The sequence below is a fragment of the Spinacia oleracea genome, chromosome 6 (assembly GCF_020520425.1).
Source record: "Spinacia oleracea cultivar Varoflay chromosome 6, BTI_SOV_V1, whole genome shotgun sequence".
NCBI lineage: Eukaryota > Viridiplantae > Streptophyta > Magnoliopsida > Caryophyllales > Amaranthaceae > Spinacia > Spinacia oleracea.
Genome location: NC_079492.1, coordinates 56,726,249 through 56,742,557, shown reverse-complemented (window position 1 = coordinate 56,742,557; position 16,309 = coordinate 56,726,249). Strand labels below are relative to the sequence as shown.

The 16,309-nt window shown below is 42.6% G+C and overlaps 1 protein-coding gene across 1 annotated transcript; it reads right to left on the bottom strand.

The window, feature by feature from the left end:
• Nucleotides 1-8,610: 8,610 nt before the first annotated feature.
• On the bottom strand, nt 8,611-9,899 carry LOC130463174 (uncharacterized). The gene is made up of 3 exons (XM_056832225.1): nt 9,455-9,899; nt 9,123-9,359; nt 8,611-9,065 (listed from the first exon to the last, which is right to left on the bottom strand). The coding sequence occupies exons 1-3, from the start codon at nt 9,897-9,899 to the stop codon at nt 8,611-8,613; spliced, it is 1,137 nt and encodes a 378-aa protein (XP_056688203.1).
• Between the last annotated feature and the right edge of the window lie 6,410 nt (nt 9,900-16,309).

Here is a 16,309-nt window from a genome sequence, read left to right as displayed (position 1 = left end):
ACGAAAGTCTTTTCCTTTTAAAAATTCGTCGTAGGTTTAGGAAGCTAATATTGCTATAATATGTTAAAACAAAGCCCACGGAAGGCTCAAAACATTCTTGCACCAAAAATCGCAAAAAATATATATATACATGCGGAACACAAGAATGAATATGCATAAAACAGGAGGTAAGCCTAAGACTCGTCATCGGCTCCATGTCTCCAAGCCTCGCCGGTCCATCCACTCCACTCCCCGTGGTATGAGGGACCCCAGCCAGAGTCACCCCAAAAATGAGGTTGCGACTGCAACTCGAGGCTAGGCTCTCGGGCCACCAACACGGAACGCCGCCTACGCTCCGGCTCGGACCTCTCCCCGGAAGAACTCGCCCCCGCGTCAGAACGGCGATGCCGTAGGGGCGAGTGCTGTGCTCTCTCTCTCTCGCGACGACCATGTCCCCCGCCCGAGGGACCCGCGTCGTCGGCCCCAGCACGCCCAGTAGCCGTCTGCAAAAAGGGACAAAAAAGAGAGTGAATAACCGAAAGCCAAACCAAAGGTACAGATCAAAAGAAAAAAAAGAGAGGGCACATTACCCGAGTAGAGTGGGGGCTCCTGCAAGAAAGTGCAGACCTAGCTCGAACCAACGCGAACTTCAACCGGTTGATCACCCCCACCATCGCATTTGCCGTACGGGCCGGAACCTAAAACAAGACAGTCAGTAAAAAAAAAATTAATAAATAAATAAATAAATATAAAGAAGAGTACACAAATGAAAGGTGCATACCGCCTCTACCCCCTCAGGGAGCGGAGCATGGAAAACCCGATCTTCCGGGAAAGTCTCCACAATCTCGGATCCACTCTCTCCGGTATACGAGATCCGAGCATCGGGAAGCACCCATCCCCCCAACAAAGGGTCAGGACCCTCCTGCACAAAACACAGTAGGCATAAGCACATGGGCACGCACATGAAAACACTAAAATCAATACAAAAAAAGGAGGCAACTTACAGCGCCAGGCTCCGGGAGACGAAGAGAATCCTGGATAAACTGGTAATAGCTAGCTCCCTCTATCACCAACTCTGTCGCCGGTACACCGGTCCTCGAGTGGACCCTCCACGACTCGCCTATCGAGCGAGTAGACAGCATGGTCGCAGGTGGAGGCCTGGGCACCAAAAAAAACCCCGACCGTCTGCATACGTACCCGCTCTCCCCGGTACCAGACAGGGTCCCGGCGGCCAACGAACAAGACCCGCATCTGGCTCAGGGCATAACTCTCCCTGACCGAAGCATGGGTACCCCTAAAAGAGAGCCATGGGGTCCAAACTACCTGTTTTCGTACAAAACGCAGTCAGATCTCGCACATAAAAAGAATGACGAAATACGAGATAGAGGATAAGATTCTGTACATGCTCAGGGTTCCCGTCCCGGTTAAGATCCCACACGGTATCGGGCGGCGGACGCACTGTCAGCTTCTTCTTCCAACCCCAGCGGCGACCGGCAGGGAACTCCAAAGGCCTCTGCCCCTTTCGGGGAGCCAGTCAGGGTAAGTGCTCAAAGGCCCACAGCTGCAAAAGAAAAGGATAATAAAGCGTTAAAAAAAAGAGGCCGGATAAAAGCAAGAAAAACAAAAGAAAGTCTAGGCACATACCTCGATCAAACGCGGCACTCCCGCTAATGTAATCACAAAGTGACGTATGCTCGGGTCCGAGATGCGCACCGACAAACTCATCTGGCCGACAAGCGTCGCATACCCCAAATCGCCCCAGCGATAGTCACCCAGTGTAGACACGTCCTCCACCATGCCTATCCACCTCGGGTCAAAGGTGTCAGTCGGACCCGATAGAAAAGTGGAAGTGATAAAATGAAGGTAGACCAGCCGAGCCTGTCTCGAAGGCGACTCCTCTACCCCGTGCTCCAAAGCCCACATCAGGTCAGCGAAAGGTATCCCACGGGGCTGGTACGAAGGTAACCTACTACCCATCCACGAGCCCAGGAGCCTGGTACCCTCAGCAACAGTCGGCGATGGGCCGTCCGACCTCAGACGAACGGGGTTCCCTGTAAAGGTCAAACCCGTCAAAGCTGTGTAGTCCTCAGGAGTGATCGTCATCTCGCCCCAAGGAAAATGGAAGGTGTTGGTGGTATCCCACCACCACCTCATGAACGACCGCAGAAAGGACAGGGAGATGTTGAGCCGCAGTATCTCCCAGAAGGTCTCAACCACCGGAAACAGTGAGCTCGCCCTCACCAAGGCCTGGGCGTCCAAGCTCAGATAGCTGAAAATGGTCTCACTCGTCGCGGCGCCATAGCCGCGAACCGTAGTCTGTCTCCTCGCGTGAAGGCGGGAAGTCACATGGTGCTCTAGGTCGTAGTGTAGATCACGACCATCGTAAAGCTCAGGGCCCACCCATAGGCCAGGGACCCGGGCCAGTCGACTGACGCGTCATGCCACGCACCTCGTGGCCGCCAGGAGGGGGTAACGACTCGTCAGACATGCTGATCAACAATACAACAAGGCATTATACCTTTGACAAAATCGGCACTCATACCGATCCCTAAAAAAGAGTGCATTTCACTCATGAAATGGAGTCATACAATTTTTCTGTTCCCTAAAAAAAACATGATACTAAGTTCATACTTAGCAAAATTTCCTAAGTAAAAAAGTAACTCCAGCAAAATCAAAATTCTCCCATAATTTGTCATTCATGAATTATGAGGAACGCAAGCAATATACCAAGAACACCTACATTATAAGAAAATACTAGATTCGTAGGTATACTTGGGGGCTAGCACCAAAATGCCCAAATTCAACAAAAATCAACATACTTGCAAAAATTAACATGCACAAACTAATTAACATGTTATGTGGAACATTTCCAACTATCTAATTGAAGAAAAGGGGCACAAAATCAAAAACCCCCAAATCAATTTCATGCACAAAAATACTTGACAAAATACTGAAATTGACAAAAAAAGCTCGAAATTATTGAAAATCACTTACATTGGGAAGGTTAGGAAGTGATTTGGAGTAGAACTCGTGAAGAAAAGTGAAAGAAACGAGCAAAGATCAGTAGAGAGAAGTGGAGAGCTTGAGCAAAAATGGCGGAAATGGGAAAGGAAAGAGACGGTCCGCGAATTTAAAGACCAGTCCCCCTTTCGCATTTTCAACGCCCAGCTCTGGGCGTTAGAAATTCTCGCGCCCAGGCCTGGGCGCTGAAAATGCTTCCCAGACAGCGAATATTCGCTGTCGGGCACGCGTGCTCCCCTACTTTGTGTAAAGATATCCGTTATCTTATTTCTATCCCAAAAAAGAAAAAAAAACGGTATTTTGAAAAAATAATAAATAAATAAAAATAATAAAATAAAATATTGTTAAACAAAAAAATACACAATGTGGACCCACTTATAGGACACATCTAATCAGGAAAAATTACGACCCACCAACAGGTTGTAATCACAAAAGCCCTTCTACATAGGCAAAATAAGAAAATCAAAATTGGCTCGCCCACCCTCAGCGGGCGGGGTCTGCGTCACTAGCCGCGCAGGTCCTCAGTTTTCGAAAGAAATAAAAACTTCAAATTTAAAATAGGCTCGCCACCTTCAGTGGGCGGGGTCTACGGCGCAAACCACGTAGGTCCTTATTTTCAAAAAAACAAAACAAAATAAAATTTCAAAACAGATTCGTCCACTTCAGCGGACGGGGTGTCCACCCTCAGCGGACAAGGTTCGCCACCTTCAGCGGGCGTGGTCTACGTCACAAACCGCGTAGGTCCTTATTTTCAAAAAAAATTTAAACAGATTCGTCCACTTCAGCGGACGGGGTGTCCACCCTCAGCGGACAAGGTTCGCCACCTTCAGTGGGCGGGGTCTACGTCACAAACCGCGTAGGTCCTTATTTCAAAAAACATCAAACAGATTCGTCCACTTCTATCGGACGGGGGGTCCCCCTCAGAGGACAGGCTCGCCCACCTTCAGCGGGCGGGGTCTGCGTCACTAACAGCGCAGGTCCTTAGTCGCTGCAGCGATAACTTTTACTGGATTTTCCTTCGTTTTACTTCCTATAAAAACAAGGGTACTGGATTTTCCTTCGTTTCACTTCCTATAAAAACAAGGGTACTGGATTTTCCTTCGTTTTACTTCCTGTAAAAACAAGGGGGTTTTCTCGTTTAGCCAGCCCTGAAAATGAGAATCTTTAAAAACGTTTTACCTCGTGATTGGGCTTGGCCAGGCCCAATTACACTTTACAGCTTTAATTTCGAAAACATCTGTAGTTACTCCCAATGACAAAGTGAGGGAGTTTCTACGCATCTTTAGATCCTTCCAATGACAAAGTGAGGAAGTTTTTATACTATCAGTTGACAACTCCCAATGACACGTGAGAGATATGTCGACACTTCAAGTGATGACCCTTAAGTCAAATGTTATCACTCGGGGGCTCGTGAGACCCTCGCAAAACAGGTCACATACACCATGGCTTGTGCGACGCACTCCGTCTAATACTTTGACCATCGGCTTACTCCAAGACTCAGTCAAAGTGGGGGCTAACTGTATACACCTACTTTTGTCCCCATTCCCGCAAGGGAAAGGTTCGATGATGAAAGCATAAAAACTCCACTTGACAACGCATCTCCTATAAAATAAACGAATCTCGATTACCCATTTCATTTCACCCGAAACCTGCTATTTATGGAAACCTGCTAAAAATAGTAATTGCCGTAAAAAAAGTAGCTTCTAAAAGTGGCAAATCATAAAATATAGAAACCTGTCAGAATTAGGTGTTGCATTCCAAATTAGGTGTTGCATTCCAACATAAATCCTAAATGAGATAGAAAATCGCGAGAATCCTATTCCTAATAGGATTCGGAAATAAGAGTTACGTATTAATTAAAATCCTAACGAGCCTAGAGTTCGTAACGGGCCTAGACGCATTCCGTCACAAATTGATACGCGCTAAAAGACTCAAATTAATCTCAAACTCTACGGATTTTAGAATCCGAATCTGACTAAACAAAAACTGCCCAGACCCTATTTTCAACGCCTGGCTCTGGGCGCCGAAATCTTCGGCGCCCAGGCCTGGGCGCTGAAAATACCTGGGTACGTTTCTTTTCCTAATTCTTTGTGGATTAGAACTCTGCAATTCTATCTTTCCACGAACTCTTCCCTATAAATAGACCCCTAGTTTCGACGTGAAATAACACACACAACAACACATAATATATTCTGAGTATTGACTCTAAACCCCTTAGCCTAAGCCTCTCGCTGCGAAACTGTTCACGCGTTCTGTCGCAATCGATTCATAAATCGAACAGAACGTATCCTGTCCCATAATCGAGATTCGTTAAATAAAAAGGAGAAATAGCAAAGTCAAAGTGGTTAGTTTTCTGAGAACCCTGGCGCACCTCTCAAGGGTGCGTCATAATGTGTCCTTTTTCGATGATTTAACCGCTTTCCTCGCCCTTTTTATGAACTGTTAAACTAACCTAATATGATTGTTCTATCACGCCTAATAAATATAATATTTTTGGGAAATCGGATTATCATGTTAGGTCCCTTAATGATATTTAAATCAGATAATCACGATCGAATTAATATTATATGCTGCATATTGCTAAAATCAATTCAGATTAGTTTAATAGTTAACGCATGTCCCTTCAATTATTTATGCTGAGCTAGTAAGGATATCCTGCCTCTGGAGTTATCGACGAGAGAATTACTCCTCTCGGTAGTTACAGTCCCCCGAACCCTCAATCTCTACCTTGCGGGTGTATATTGAGAGATCCCCACACCAGGGATCACAAGGGAACCTACGGCCGTCGTGGTCAAACATAATTGCACTCCCTTTATGTCACGATAATCGGGTTTTGTCAGTTTTTCTCATTGTCGTTAAAAACTGAATGGCGACTCCTATATTACTAGTCAATTGGGTGTATACTCACATGAAATCCAATTACACTTGATTGAATAAAAAGAATCGTCACACCCACGAGGGACAGGTCACGCATTAGCCTCGCGCTTTTTCGACCCCCTCACACCCCACCGTACTGGCGTCTCTCAATCACGTTAACCAATGCAGGCTCAATCTTGAAGGTCTCAGCTGCAATAGAAGGCATGATTGCCTTTGGTAGCACGGACAGACTTGGCTTAGAATAGTGTGTAAGTCGTGGGGTAGGTGGCGGTAGTAGAGTTTCGTCACCCATCTCTATCTCTGAAACTGAATCTGTATCTGAAGGAAAAAGATCGCCAATATTATGATCAGAATCAGAGTAATTCCCACACTGTGCAATGAAAGTTCTTCGTCTAAGAAAGGCTCTTTCAGGCTCAGGATCGAATGGAGTAAGATTACTATTACCTACGGTCCTGGGCATAGACAAAGACTACAAAACAATGTGAGATCCGGTCTCAAGGAATGTGAGTTCCTTGAGTAGTAACAAACAATAATCTAGGATAAGCAATTAACAACAGAAAATAAAACCGTTTCCCCGGCAACGGCGCCAAATTTTGACAGGCTAAAGTCGTATCACCTAATCAAAAATAACCTAAGTCCACTAGCTAGGTAGCCAGGGAAGTCAGGATCGAATCCACAGGGAAACAGGCGTTCTTTCTACTATCAATTAATTAATCTAGACTATTGTGAACAAGAGTTGGTTGATGATTTATATGCTAAGACTACGAACGATAATTACACGAGTATGAATCAAATATATTAAGGAATCTAAGGCATAGGTTCACCAACAAATAACAATCCAGGACAACGAACAATCACGATAATCAACAAGGTAATTAATTAGACTAGCATGCTCTCTCGAATCGATACTAATCATAGACTTAGAATTAACGGGCTCTCGCTACGTATTAATCCTAATTCCACCTATTGACACAAGCCTAAACATCAAATTGCATCTCTCGGATCTTAATTTGATATTGCATAACTACCACAATTAAACCTGCGCAAATCTAATTGTATAGTGAAATAAACCAATCAATAGGAATCAATTACAATGCCAACAATCACAATTATTCAATATCCCTTCATATTAATCATGGATCCCCAAACCCTAGAAATTAAACTACTCAAGCATATTAACAATAAACAAAGCAATTAGCATGATTGAAAACATAATTAAGGCAAAACAAAAGATTGAAATAAAGAACAATACCTAATTGAAGAACAATGGCAAATGAAAGCTTGAATTTTTGATTGAAAATAAACTAAGTGTTTAGAACAAATTAGAGAGAAAAACTAAGTGTTTAATACTAGCATATGAGATAATAAGATGTTTTTCTAAATTAACTAAGGGTTATATTTATAGTTTTTCCCAAAAAGCATTAAGAAAAACCGGAAAAACTAAGTAAACCGCGCGCACAAGTAGCCCCAGGGTTGTCGTCGCCCGGTCGGGCGGCCAACCGCCCGACGGGCCACCAGCTCGAAATCCGCCCGACGGGCGCAGGGCTTCCCAGCGGGCAGAGGGAGAAACTTCTGAAACATCTGCACGCGCTCGGTCGGGCGCCACTCGCCCGTCGAGAGGAGGGATAACTTGCTGCTGCTGCCTTTGATGGGCGCCCGATGGGCACCGGGCGAAGATCTGCCCGTCGGGCGCCTGCTGCCTGTTGCTCCTTTATGCTTGCTCGCCCGCTGGGCGAGGGGCAATCCACCGGGCGGAGGGCTAAGTGATCCGCCCTTCGTCCGCAACACCGAGTCTAACTTTTGGGGCTCGATCATGAAGATCTAGGGCTCCCGTAAGTCGACAATAGTCGTCCCGAATCCCCTCGGGATCGTGTAGTGGCCTAAATAATCATGAAACGGGTCTAAAAAGACCAATTTCTCACTAAATAGTCCTGAAACTCAAGGCACACTCAAATACACAGATTAGTACTAAAAACGGCTCCTAAGAGCTCATTTGACGCATAAAAGTACTAAGGGACGGGGGTGAAAACACTATATAAAATGCACATATCATAAACACTGATACTAATAAGAACAGAATTGACATGCTGCATCCTTCCAGCAAAAGAGATATGCTTGGAGCTCCAAATCTTAATTCTTGCCACCATTTTGTCAATGAGTAAATCACACTCAGCACCCCTCAATTTCTTAGCACTGATGGGAACACCTAGATAGGTGAAAGGAATAGAACCCACATTGAAACCTGATAGCTTCACAATGTGATCTTGGAGTTGAGAGTTCATCCCACAGTAGAAAATAGAGGCTTTTTTTGGATTGACTTGCAAGCCTGTGGTATTAGATAAATAGTGAAAACCATCCAACATGAGCTGAACTACTTCAGGGGTGCCCTTGCAGAACATAAGAAGATCATCTGCAAAACACAGATGGTTGAGTCTCATGCTTCTGCATCTTGGGTGGTACTGAAAATCAGGGTGACTCCCTACAGCCTTCATAGCTCTGGAGAAATACTCCATACACAAGGTAAATAACAGGGGAGAGAGGGGGTCCCCTTGTCTAAGGCCTCTCTGAGGTTGAATTAACTTACTAGGGGCACCATTGATCATTAAGGAATATTGAGTTGTTGAAAAACAAGTCATGATCAGATCAATAAAGTGAACAGAAACCCAAGATCAGTCATCATCTCTTTGATAAAATCCCAAGCTACTGTATCATAAGATTTCCTTAGGTCTAGTTTCATAAGCATCCCATTTGTTTCTGGCTTTTCCTGTAGATTTTCACAATGTCTTGACAAACAAGAACATTGTAAAGAATTGACCTTCCAGCAACAAAAGCCCCCTGGTTGTGTGAAATAATGTCAGGTAGCACAACATTAAGCTTCTCACACATAAGCTTTGAGATACACTTATAAATCACAGAGCAACAAGCAATGGGTATGAAATCCCCCACAATGTTAGGCACAGAAACTTTTGGAACCATAGTGATGCTTGTTACATTGATCTCCTTGAGCATTTTCCCTGTAGAGAAGAAGTCATTAATGGCTCTGGTTATGTCATCTTTCACCACAGGCCAAGCATCCATTCCAGGTGCCTTGTCATTTGGAATGGTATCAAGAACCCTTTTAATATCACTATGAGTGAAGCTGCATTTTAGACTTTCCTTGTGAGCATCAGTTAGTCTTGGACCAGTATCTATGATAGCAGAGTTGACAGGAGTTCTGTGTTCAGAACTTTAACTAAACAGATCACCATAGTACTGAGTGAAAGCACAGTTTATGCCTTCTTCATCTCTAATCCAATCACCATTTTCAGTTTGGATAGAGTTAATCTTGTTTCTTTTCCTCCTGTGTTTGATACTTTGATGGAAAGCCCTAGTGTTTTCATCCCCCACTTTCAACCAGTGAATTTTGGCTGTATGTTGTAAATAGGAAAGATAGTTCTTGTGAGCACTAGCATAGAGATTAGCAACTTGTTTTTCTGCAGTAGCTAGATTGACATTGTAGGGGTCCAAATGGAGAGCCTGATGTGCTTGTAACAGTTCATGGTGAAGCCTAATCTTTTAGTTTCAAGGTTGCTAAAACCTTGACCATTAAGAGCTTTCAGTGCTGGTTTCAACCACTTAAGTTTCTGAACAATTCTGAACATATGGCAACCATAGACATATTTTCCCCAAGTTGATTCAACTAACTCCATGAAATTATTGGCATTGAGCCACATATTGAAGAATCTGAAAGGTCTTTTCACACAGCCAGCCTTATAGCACCTAAGAATCATTGGGCAATGATCAAAAGTGGCTTCATCTAAGTAGGCAGCCTCAGCAGTTTCAAAAAGATCATTCCATTTGGCATTTCTTAGTACCCTATCAATCCTAGAGAAAACCCTATTAGCTCCCTCTTGTTTATTATTCCAAGTAAAATGCCTCCCCACAGTTATGATTACAGATAAATTACACAGGCTCATGCAGTTACTCATGTGTTGAATTTCAGTGAGTCTAACTGTTGATCCAATCCTATCTTCCAGTTCCATGGCAGGAAAAACATTTTAATTATTCGAGTTTTATTAAAATTCGAATTATTTGTTTTATTTCCGAAATATTCTCCGAACTTTTCAAAAAAAAATATATATATTTTATTTTGGGATTTTCCGAATTTAAAAAAATTAAATAATATTTTTCCGAAATAAATATTTTTTTATTTATTTAATTAATTATTTATTTACTTATTTATTTCTTTTTAATTATTTTCGAAAATAATCAGATTAACTTAAATTATTCGATTAATTATTTTAAATTTTCTATTTTAATTTTAATAATGTCGTATATATTTGAAGTTATTTATTTAAATTAGTTTTGAAATTTTTTATTTACTCTAAGTGAGGAAAGGGTAGATTAAGAAGGGCATTTAATTTAGGTTTGCATTAATTCAGTGCTATGTGTGAAGTATTTATTGTGCATGTATGTACTCAAGTTTGATCATATTTTGTTTTGCTTTATGTGATTAATTGCATCACGATTCATGATTAAGCATTTACTTGTGCATTGAAATTGTATGGCTCCATGAACTTAAACTATCTTCTCTCCTTGGGGGTTGAATTTTGTTGGGAATACGCTAGTGAGACTCTTAAGCGTGTGTTTTTAGGACTTAAAATTGTCGCCTTCAAAGTTTTCCAATCTAAGACAGCTAGAGGAGCTTGGTAGTGAGTCTCCACATGTGTACGTGATAAAGATTGAGTTTGCATGCAACTATGTTGCTACGTTTAAGAATATGCCACATTTGAGGAATTTTTTTTTCTGATGTTATGCCTGAGATGATTGTATATTGTTTACCCCATAGGACACCTTATATAGAGCTTAAGTATAAGTTTAGTGATATGCATTTTGAGGATGATACACCTAATTGGAGGAAGTATGATACTGCAAATGGTAGATGAAGGTATGATACTGAGGTTATGAGTACTATCATTGAATTAGCAGAAAGGTGCTATGAAGATGGTATGCTTGCTATGGGATAAGGTGTAGGTGACATAGATGATGATGAGTATGAGATAGTGATGATGATGATGATGAGTATAAAATGGAAGAAAAATGAGAAATTGAATGATGATGGTGAAGTTGTTGAGGTTGAAAATCCGTATCCAGTGGTTCATGAACCTACTATTGACTTGTCAAGTGGCTTTGAAGTAGAACTGAAAGCTATTAATGAGGTTAATTGAGTGTCACAACAGAATGATAACGTTGTGGATAAATATTCTGATCGGGAAGACAACATGGATGATCCAAAGGATCTAGATTTTACTCCCGAGTATTACAAAGAAAGAGATGATAGGTGTGATGCCGCTAACGTTTGAGTGTTGTTTGACTTAGTAAATTCTCCCAGTTAATGTTGAACAATGAATGAGCAAAGCTATTATTTATGGTTTTAGTTGAACAAGTCGTTCATTGAGTCACCACTGTGAGGGGGTCGAAAAAGCACGAGGCTAATGCGTGACCTTGTCCCTCGTGGGTGTGACGTTTCTTTTTGTCAAATCAAGTGTAATTGGATTTCCTGTGAGTTTACACCCAATTGACTAGTAATATAGGAGTCTCCATTCAGTTTTTAACGACAATGAGAAAAACTGACAAAACCCGATTATCGTGACATAAAGGGAGTGCAATTATGTTTGACCACGACGGCCGTAGGTTCCCTTGTGATCCCTGGTGTGGGGATCTCTCAACATACACCCGCAAGGTAGAGATTGAGGGTTCGGGGGAATGTAACTACCGAGAGGAGTACTCGCTCTTCGATAACTCCAGAGGCAGGATATCCTTACTAGCTCAGCATAAATAATTGAAGGGATATGCGTTAATTATTAAACTAATCTGAGTTAATTTTAACAATATGCAACATATAATACTAGATCGAGCGCGATTATCTGATTTTGATTGTATTAAGGGACCTCGCATGATAATCAAATTTCCCAACATATTATCTTTATTAGGCGTGATAGAACAATCAGATTTAATTAGTTTAACAGTTCATAAAAGGGCGAGGAAAGCAATTAAATCATGCGAAGAGGCACATTACGACGCACCCTTGAGAGGTGCGTCACGGTTCTCAGAAAACTAACCACTTTGACTTTGCTATTTCTCCTTTTATTTAACGAATCTCAAATTATAGGACAGGATACGTTCTTTTCGATGTTTGGATCGACTGCGACAGAACGCGTGATCAGTTTTGCAGCGTGAGGCTTAGGCTTGGGGGTTTAGAGTCAATACTCAGAATAATAATTGTGTGTTGTGTCCTCTTCACGTTGAACTTAGGGCCCTATTTATAGAAAAGAGTTCGTGGAAAGATAGAATTGTAGAACTCTAATCCACGAGGAATTAGGAAAGAACACGTCCCAGGTAATTTCAGGGCCCACGTTGAAAATAAGGTATGGGCCGTTTCTTTGTCAGATTAGGATTCTTAGAATCCGGAGTGTATGAGACTTTAATCGAGTCTTTTAGTGCGTATTAATTTTATGATGGAATGCATCTGGGCCCGTTACGAACTCTAGGCTCGTTATGATTTTAATTAATACGTAACTCTTATTTTCGAATCGTATTAGGAATAGGATTCTCTCGCAATTTCTATCTCATTTAGGATTTATGTTGGAGTGCAACACCTAATTCTGACAGGTTTCTATCTTTTACAACTTTCCACTTTTAACAGCTACCCATTACGGCAGTTACTATTTTTAGCAGGTTTCCATAAATAGCAGGTTTCTATAAATAGCAGGTTTTGGGTGAAATGAAAAGGGGAATTTGAGATTCGTTATTTTATAGGAGATGCGTTGTCAATTGGAGATTTATGTTCTCATCATCGAACCTTCCCTTTCGGGAATGGGGACAAAAGTAGTTGTCTACAGTTAGCCCCCACTTTGACTGAGTCTTGGAGTAAGACGATGGTCAAAGTATTAGACGGAGTGCGCCACACAAGTCATGGTGACCTGCTTTTGCGAGGGTCTCACGAGCCCCCGAGTGATAACATTTGACTTAAGGGTCATCACTTGAAGTGTCGACATATCCCTCACGTGTCATTGGGATTTGTCAACGGATAGTATAGAAACTCCCTCACTTTGTCATTGAAAGTATCTAAAGAGACGTAGAAACTCCCTCACTTTGTCATTGGGAGTAGCTACAGATGTTTTCGAAATTAAAGCTATAAAGTGTAATTGGGCCTGGCCAAGCCCAATCACGAGGTAAAAATGTTTTTAAAGATTCTCATTTTCAGGGCTAGCTAAACGAGAAAACCCCCTTGTTTTTATGGGACGTAAAACGAAGGAAAATCCAGCACATCGTTCTTTTTTGGAAAAACGGAAAACCAATCCTTTAATTTTTGGAAAAAGGGAAAACCGATCTTTTAATTTTTGGAAAAAGGAGAAACCAGAAAATGTTATAGCTGCAGCGACTAAGGACCTGCGCGGTTAGTGACGCAGACCCCGCCGGCTGAAGATGGCGAGCCTGTCCGCTAAGGGTGGACCCCCCGTCCGATAGAAGTGGACGAATCTGTTTTGAAATTTGTTTGTGCTTTTTGAAAATAAGGACCTACGTGGTTTGTGACGTAGACCCCGCCGGCTGAAGATGGCGAGCCTGTCCGCTAAGGGCGGACACCCCGTCCGATAGAAGTGGACGAATTTGTTTTGAAGTTTGTTTGTTTTTTGTTTTGAAAATAAGGACCTACGCGGTTTGTGACGTGACCCCGCCGGCTGAAGATAGCGAGCCTGTTTTTTGTGTTTGAAGAATTTTTCGAAAACTGAGGACCTGCGCGGCTAGTGACGCAGGCCCCGCCCGCTGAAGGTGGGCGAGCCCTGTCCGCTGAGGGTGGACGTCCCTGAATTCGTTTTTCAATTTGGAACTCGCATGGTTCGTGACGCGATCTTGCCCGCTGAAGGTAAGTTTCTATTTCTTTTGTTCATCGTGATTTCTTTGAGAATTTCTTTTCTTATTCATTCTCACAGGAGCGAATTCTTTCGAGGGATGCTCGGATTTAGTTGCAACCTGAATGTGGGTTGACAACGTGCTTAGACGGACCATAGTCTCGTGGTCATCATCTTTCATGGTTTCGAGCTAGTCTTTACCGCTCAATTTTGCCACTACCTGGTTCCTTGATTAGGGGAGCATGTATAAGTATCAACGGCGACCTTTGTCTTGAGGTCGTAAACCGGTTTTATCTTTTGAGACATCCAGACATGGGACTTCGTACTGCGTAGTCTGGGAATATTGTTTTAACTTTGCATACTCTCTTTTGAAATATATATTTTCTTTTGAGCCCCCAAGCATTCGTGCTTGATGGTCATTTCTTGTCAAAGAGATTCCTTGGGGATACGTATTTTGTGATGTCCTTGATCATGTTTGGGATTGTGCTCGTAAGTGCGAGCGATCTTTGTAGTGGTGTGCTATTCTTGACAAAGTCGTGAGGTGCAACTTTCAGTAAGGAAATCGACAATTTTCGAGTCGAATGGATGCGGCAGGGCCCAATAAAAGTTAGGGCCTTTTATGAGCCTGGGTTCATTTTCGGCGCCCAGGTCTGGGCGTTGAAATAATTCACGCCCAGGTGGGGCGTTGAAAATGTTGTTTGGGCTGGTCTTTTGATGACATAGTTGGCCTCTTGTTCATTCGTTTATTTCACTTGGAAGTTCTATGTATTCTCTTCTCTTTTGTTTTTTCTTTATTTTTAGAACGTGATGATTTTCTTGAGAAATCGTAGCCGATTGGTGGACTACGGTGCTTGTCGCTTTGGGGCGATTATTTTAAGGAACTGTTGCTCTTAAGGCGTACGGTTATTGCAATAGTTGGGCGAGTCTATTTGGCCCGAGGAACATACCTTGAGGCGTAAGACATTGACCGCTCTTGTTGTTGTATATTTTTCCTTTTGAACGCGTTCGTGAATGTTCGATACTTAGAATGATGATATGTATGCGCGAACGAGCGTTCATAGAATGGCCGTTGCGTGCGGTTCATTAATCAGTTCGCTTGAATCAAATTTTTTTTTTTGAGCAATGACTGATGTTGAATAGTTTGCTTAGAAGCTTGATAGGGTTCAGGCCCATTCATGAAGTGGGCTCAAACATCGTGCCCTTTCGATTGTTCAAACATTTGCTTCGATATTTTTTTATTTTGCTATGGTTGTTTCGTAGCTTGGATCCCCCAAGTATGCATGTTGGGATGCTTCCTTTTGGCGTACGATTTTTTGTAGGTTCTTTCGAGAAGGATGCCTTGGGGTTCCACTCGTGTAGGTGCGAGCTATCCCTTCCGTGGTAGGTAATATTTTGCTACCTTTAATCCTTAATGTAGGTGCGAGCTATCCCTTCCGTGGTAGGTAATATTTTGCTACCTTTCGTGTGGTCTTTGCCTCTTACTCTTGGTCGTGCCCGCATTAGTGCAATGTGCCTTACCTTTTTTAGACTTGTACTGTGGGATGGTTGAACTTATGGTGCAACGTAGGCTTGTGTGGCCTAACAGCGTGTCTTAGAACATTCCTCTAGGTGTTGGGATATCATTATTATTTTTTGCATTTGAGTACTTTCTCACGCCTCGTTTAGGTGCTCGAACAAGTGTAGCACCTGCTACGTGGGTGTGCATGGCTTATTACTTCGTTTGATGCGAGGATTCATAGATATTCCCTTTTTGTTTATCCTCAACAGCCTTTGCCTGGAGTTGATTTTCAGCGCCCAGAGCTGGGCGTCGGAATCTCTGGCGCCTGGTCCTGGTCCTGGGCGTTGAAAGTGCGCCCCAGGCAGGATTTTCGTTTTTGCTTTGGAACGACATAGACTGTGTAACGGGCGCTTATAGGGAGAGCGTTATGTGCAGTAGTTTGACCGGAGTTTTTGTGACTCGCGATTTTCAGTTACCCTTGATAGTGGGGTGACTTTATATATTCTAAGTAGTGCTTTATAATTTGGGAGGGTTTGTAGCCATTCTAAGGTTCGTTTTACACAATTAACGCTTAGGATTGTGCCCCTATGACGTGTGTATAGCATTAGCGTCGAGAATTTGCGATAAAATTGTCATTTCGAGCAGTTTTAGAGTGTTTTTCTCAAGCCCCCAATTGTAGCTACGGGATTGGCTTGGCGCTATAATGCTTGGCATACGTTTTTATGCATTTATGGCGACATGGATCATGAATAGTTTGAACCAGACTCGTTTGGTGCGAGGTACGTTCGAGTAGTGATTTGCTGCTTTTCTTGTAAATGTCGTATTGTGCGACATTCCATGGTCAAGGTAGTCACACGTTGAAGTGTGCCTTGTCCAAAAGCTAGGTGCCTTTCTTTACCCATAATCATATTTAGAAATCTTTTTGACTCACTTGCAACATTGAGATAAACGCATACTTAGCTCAAACCAACGACACTTTATTATGTTCGAAGAAGTCTTTGAAAATTATTTGAAATCCGAGTCCTACTGTGTACAATCCAAG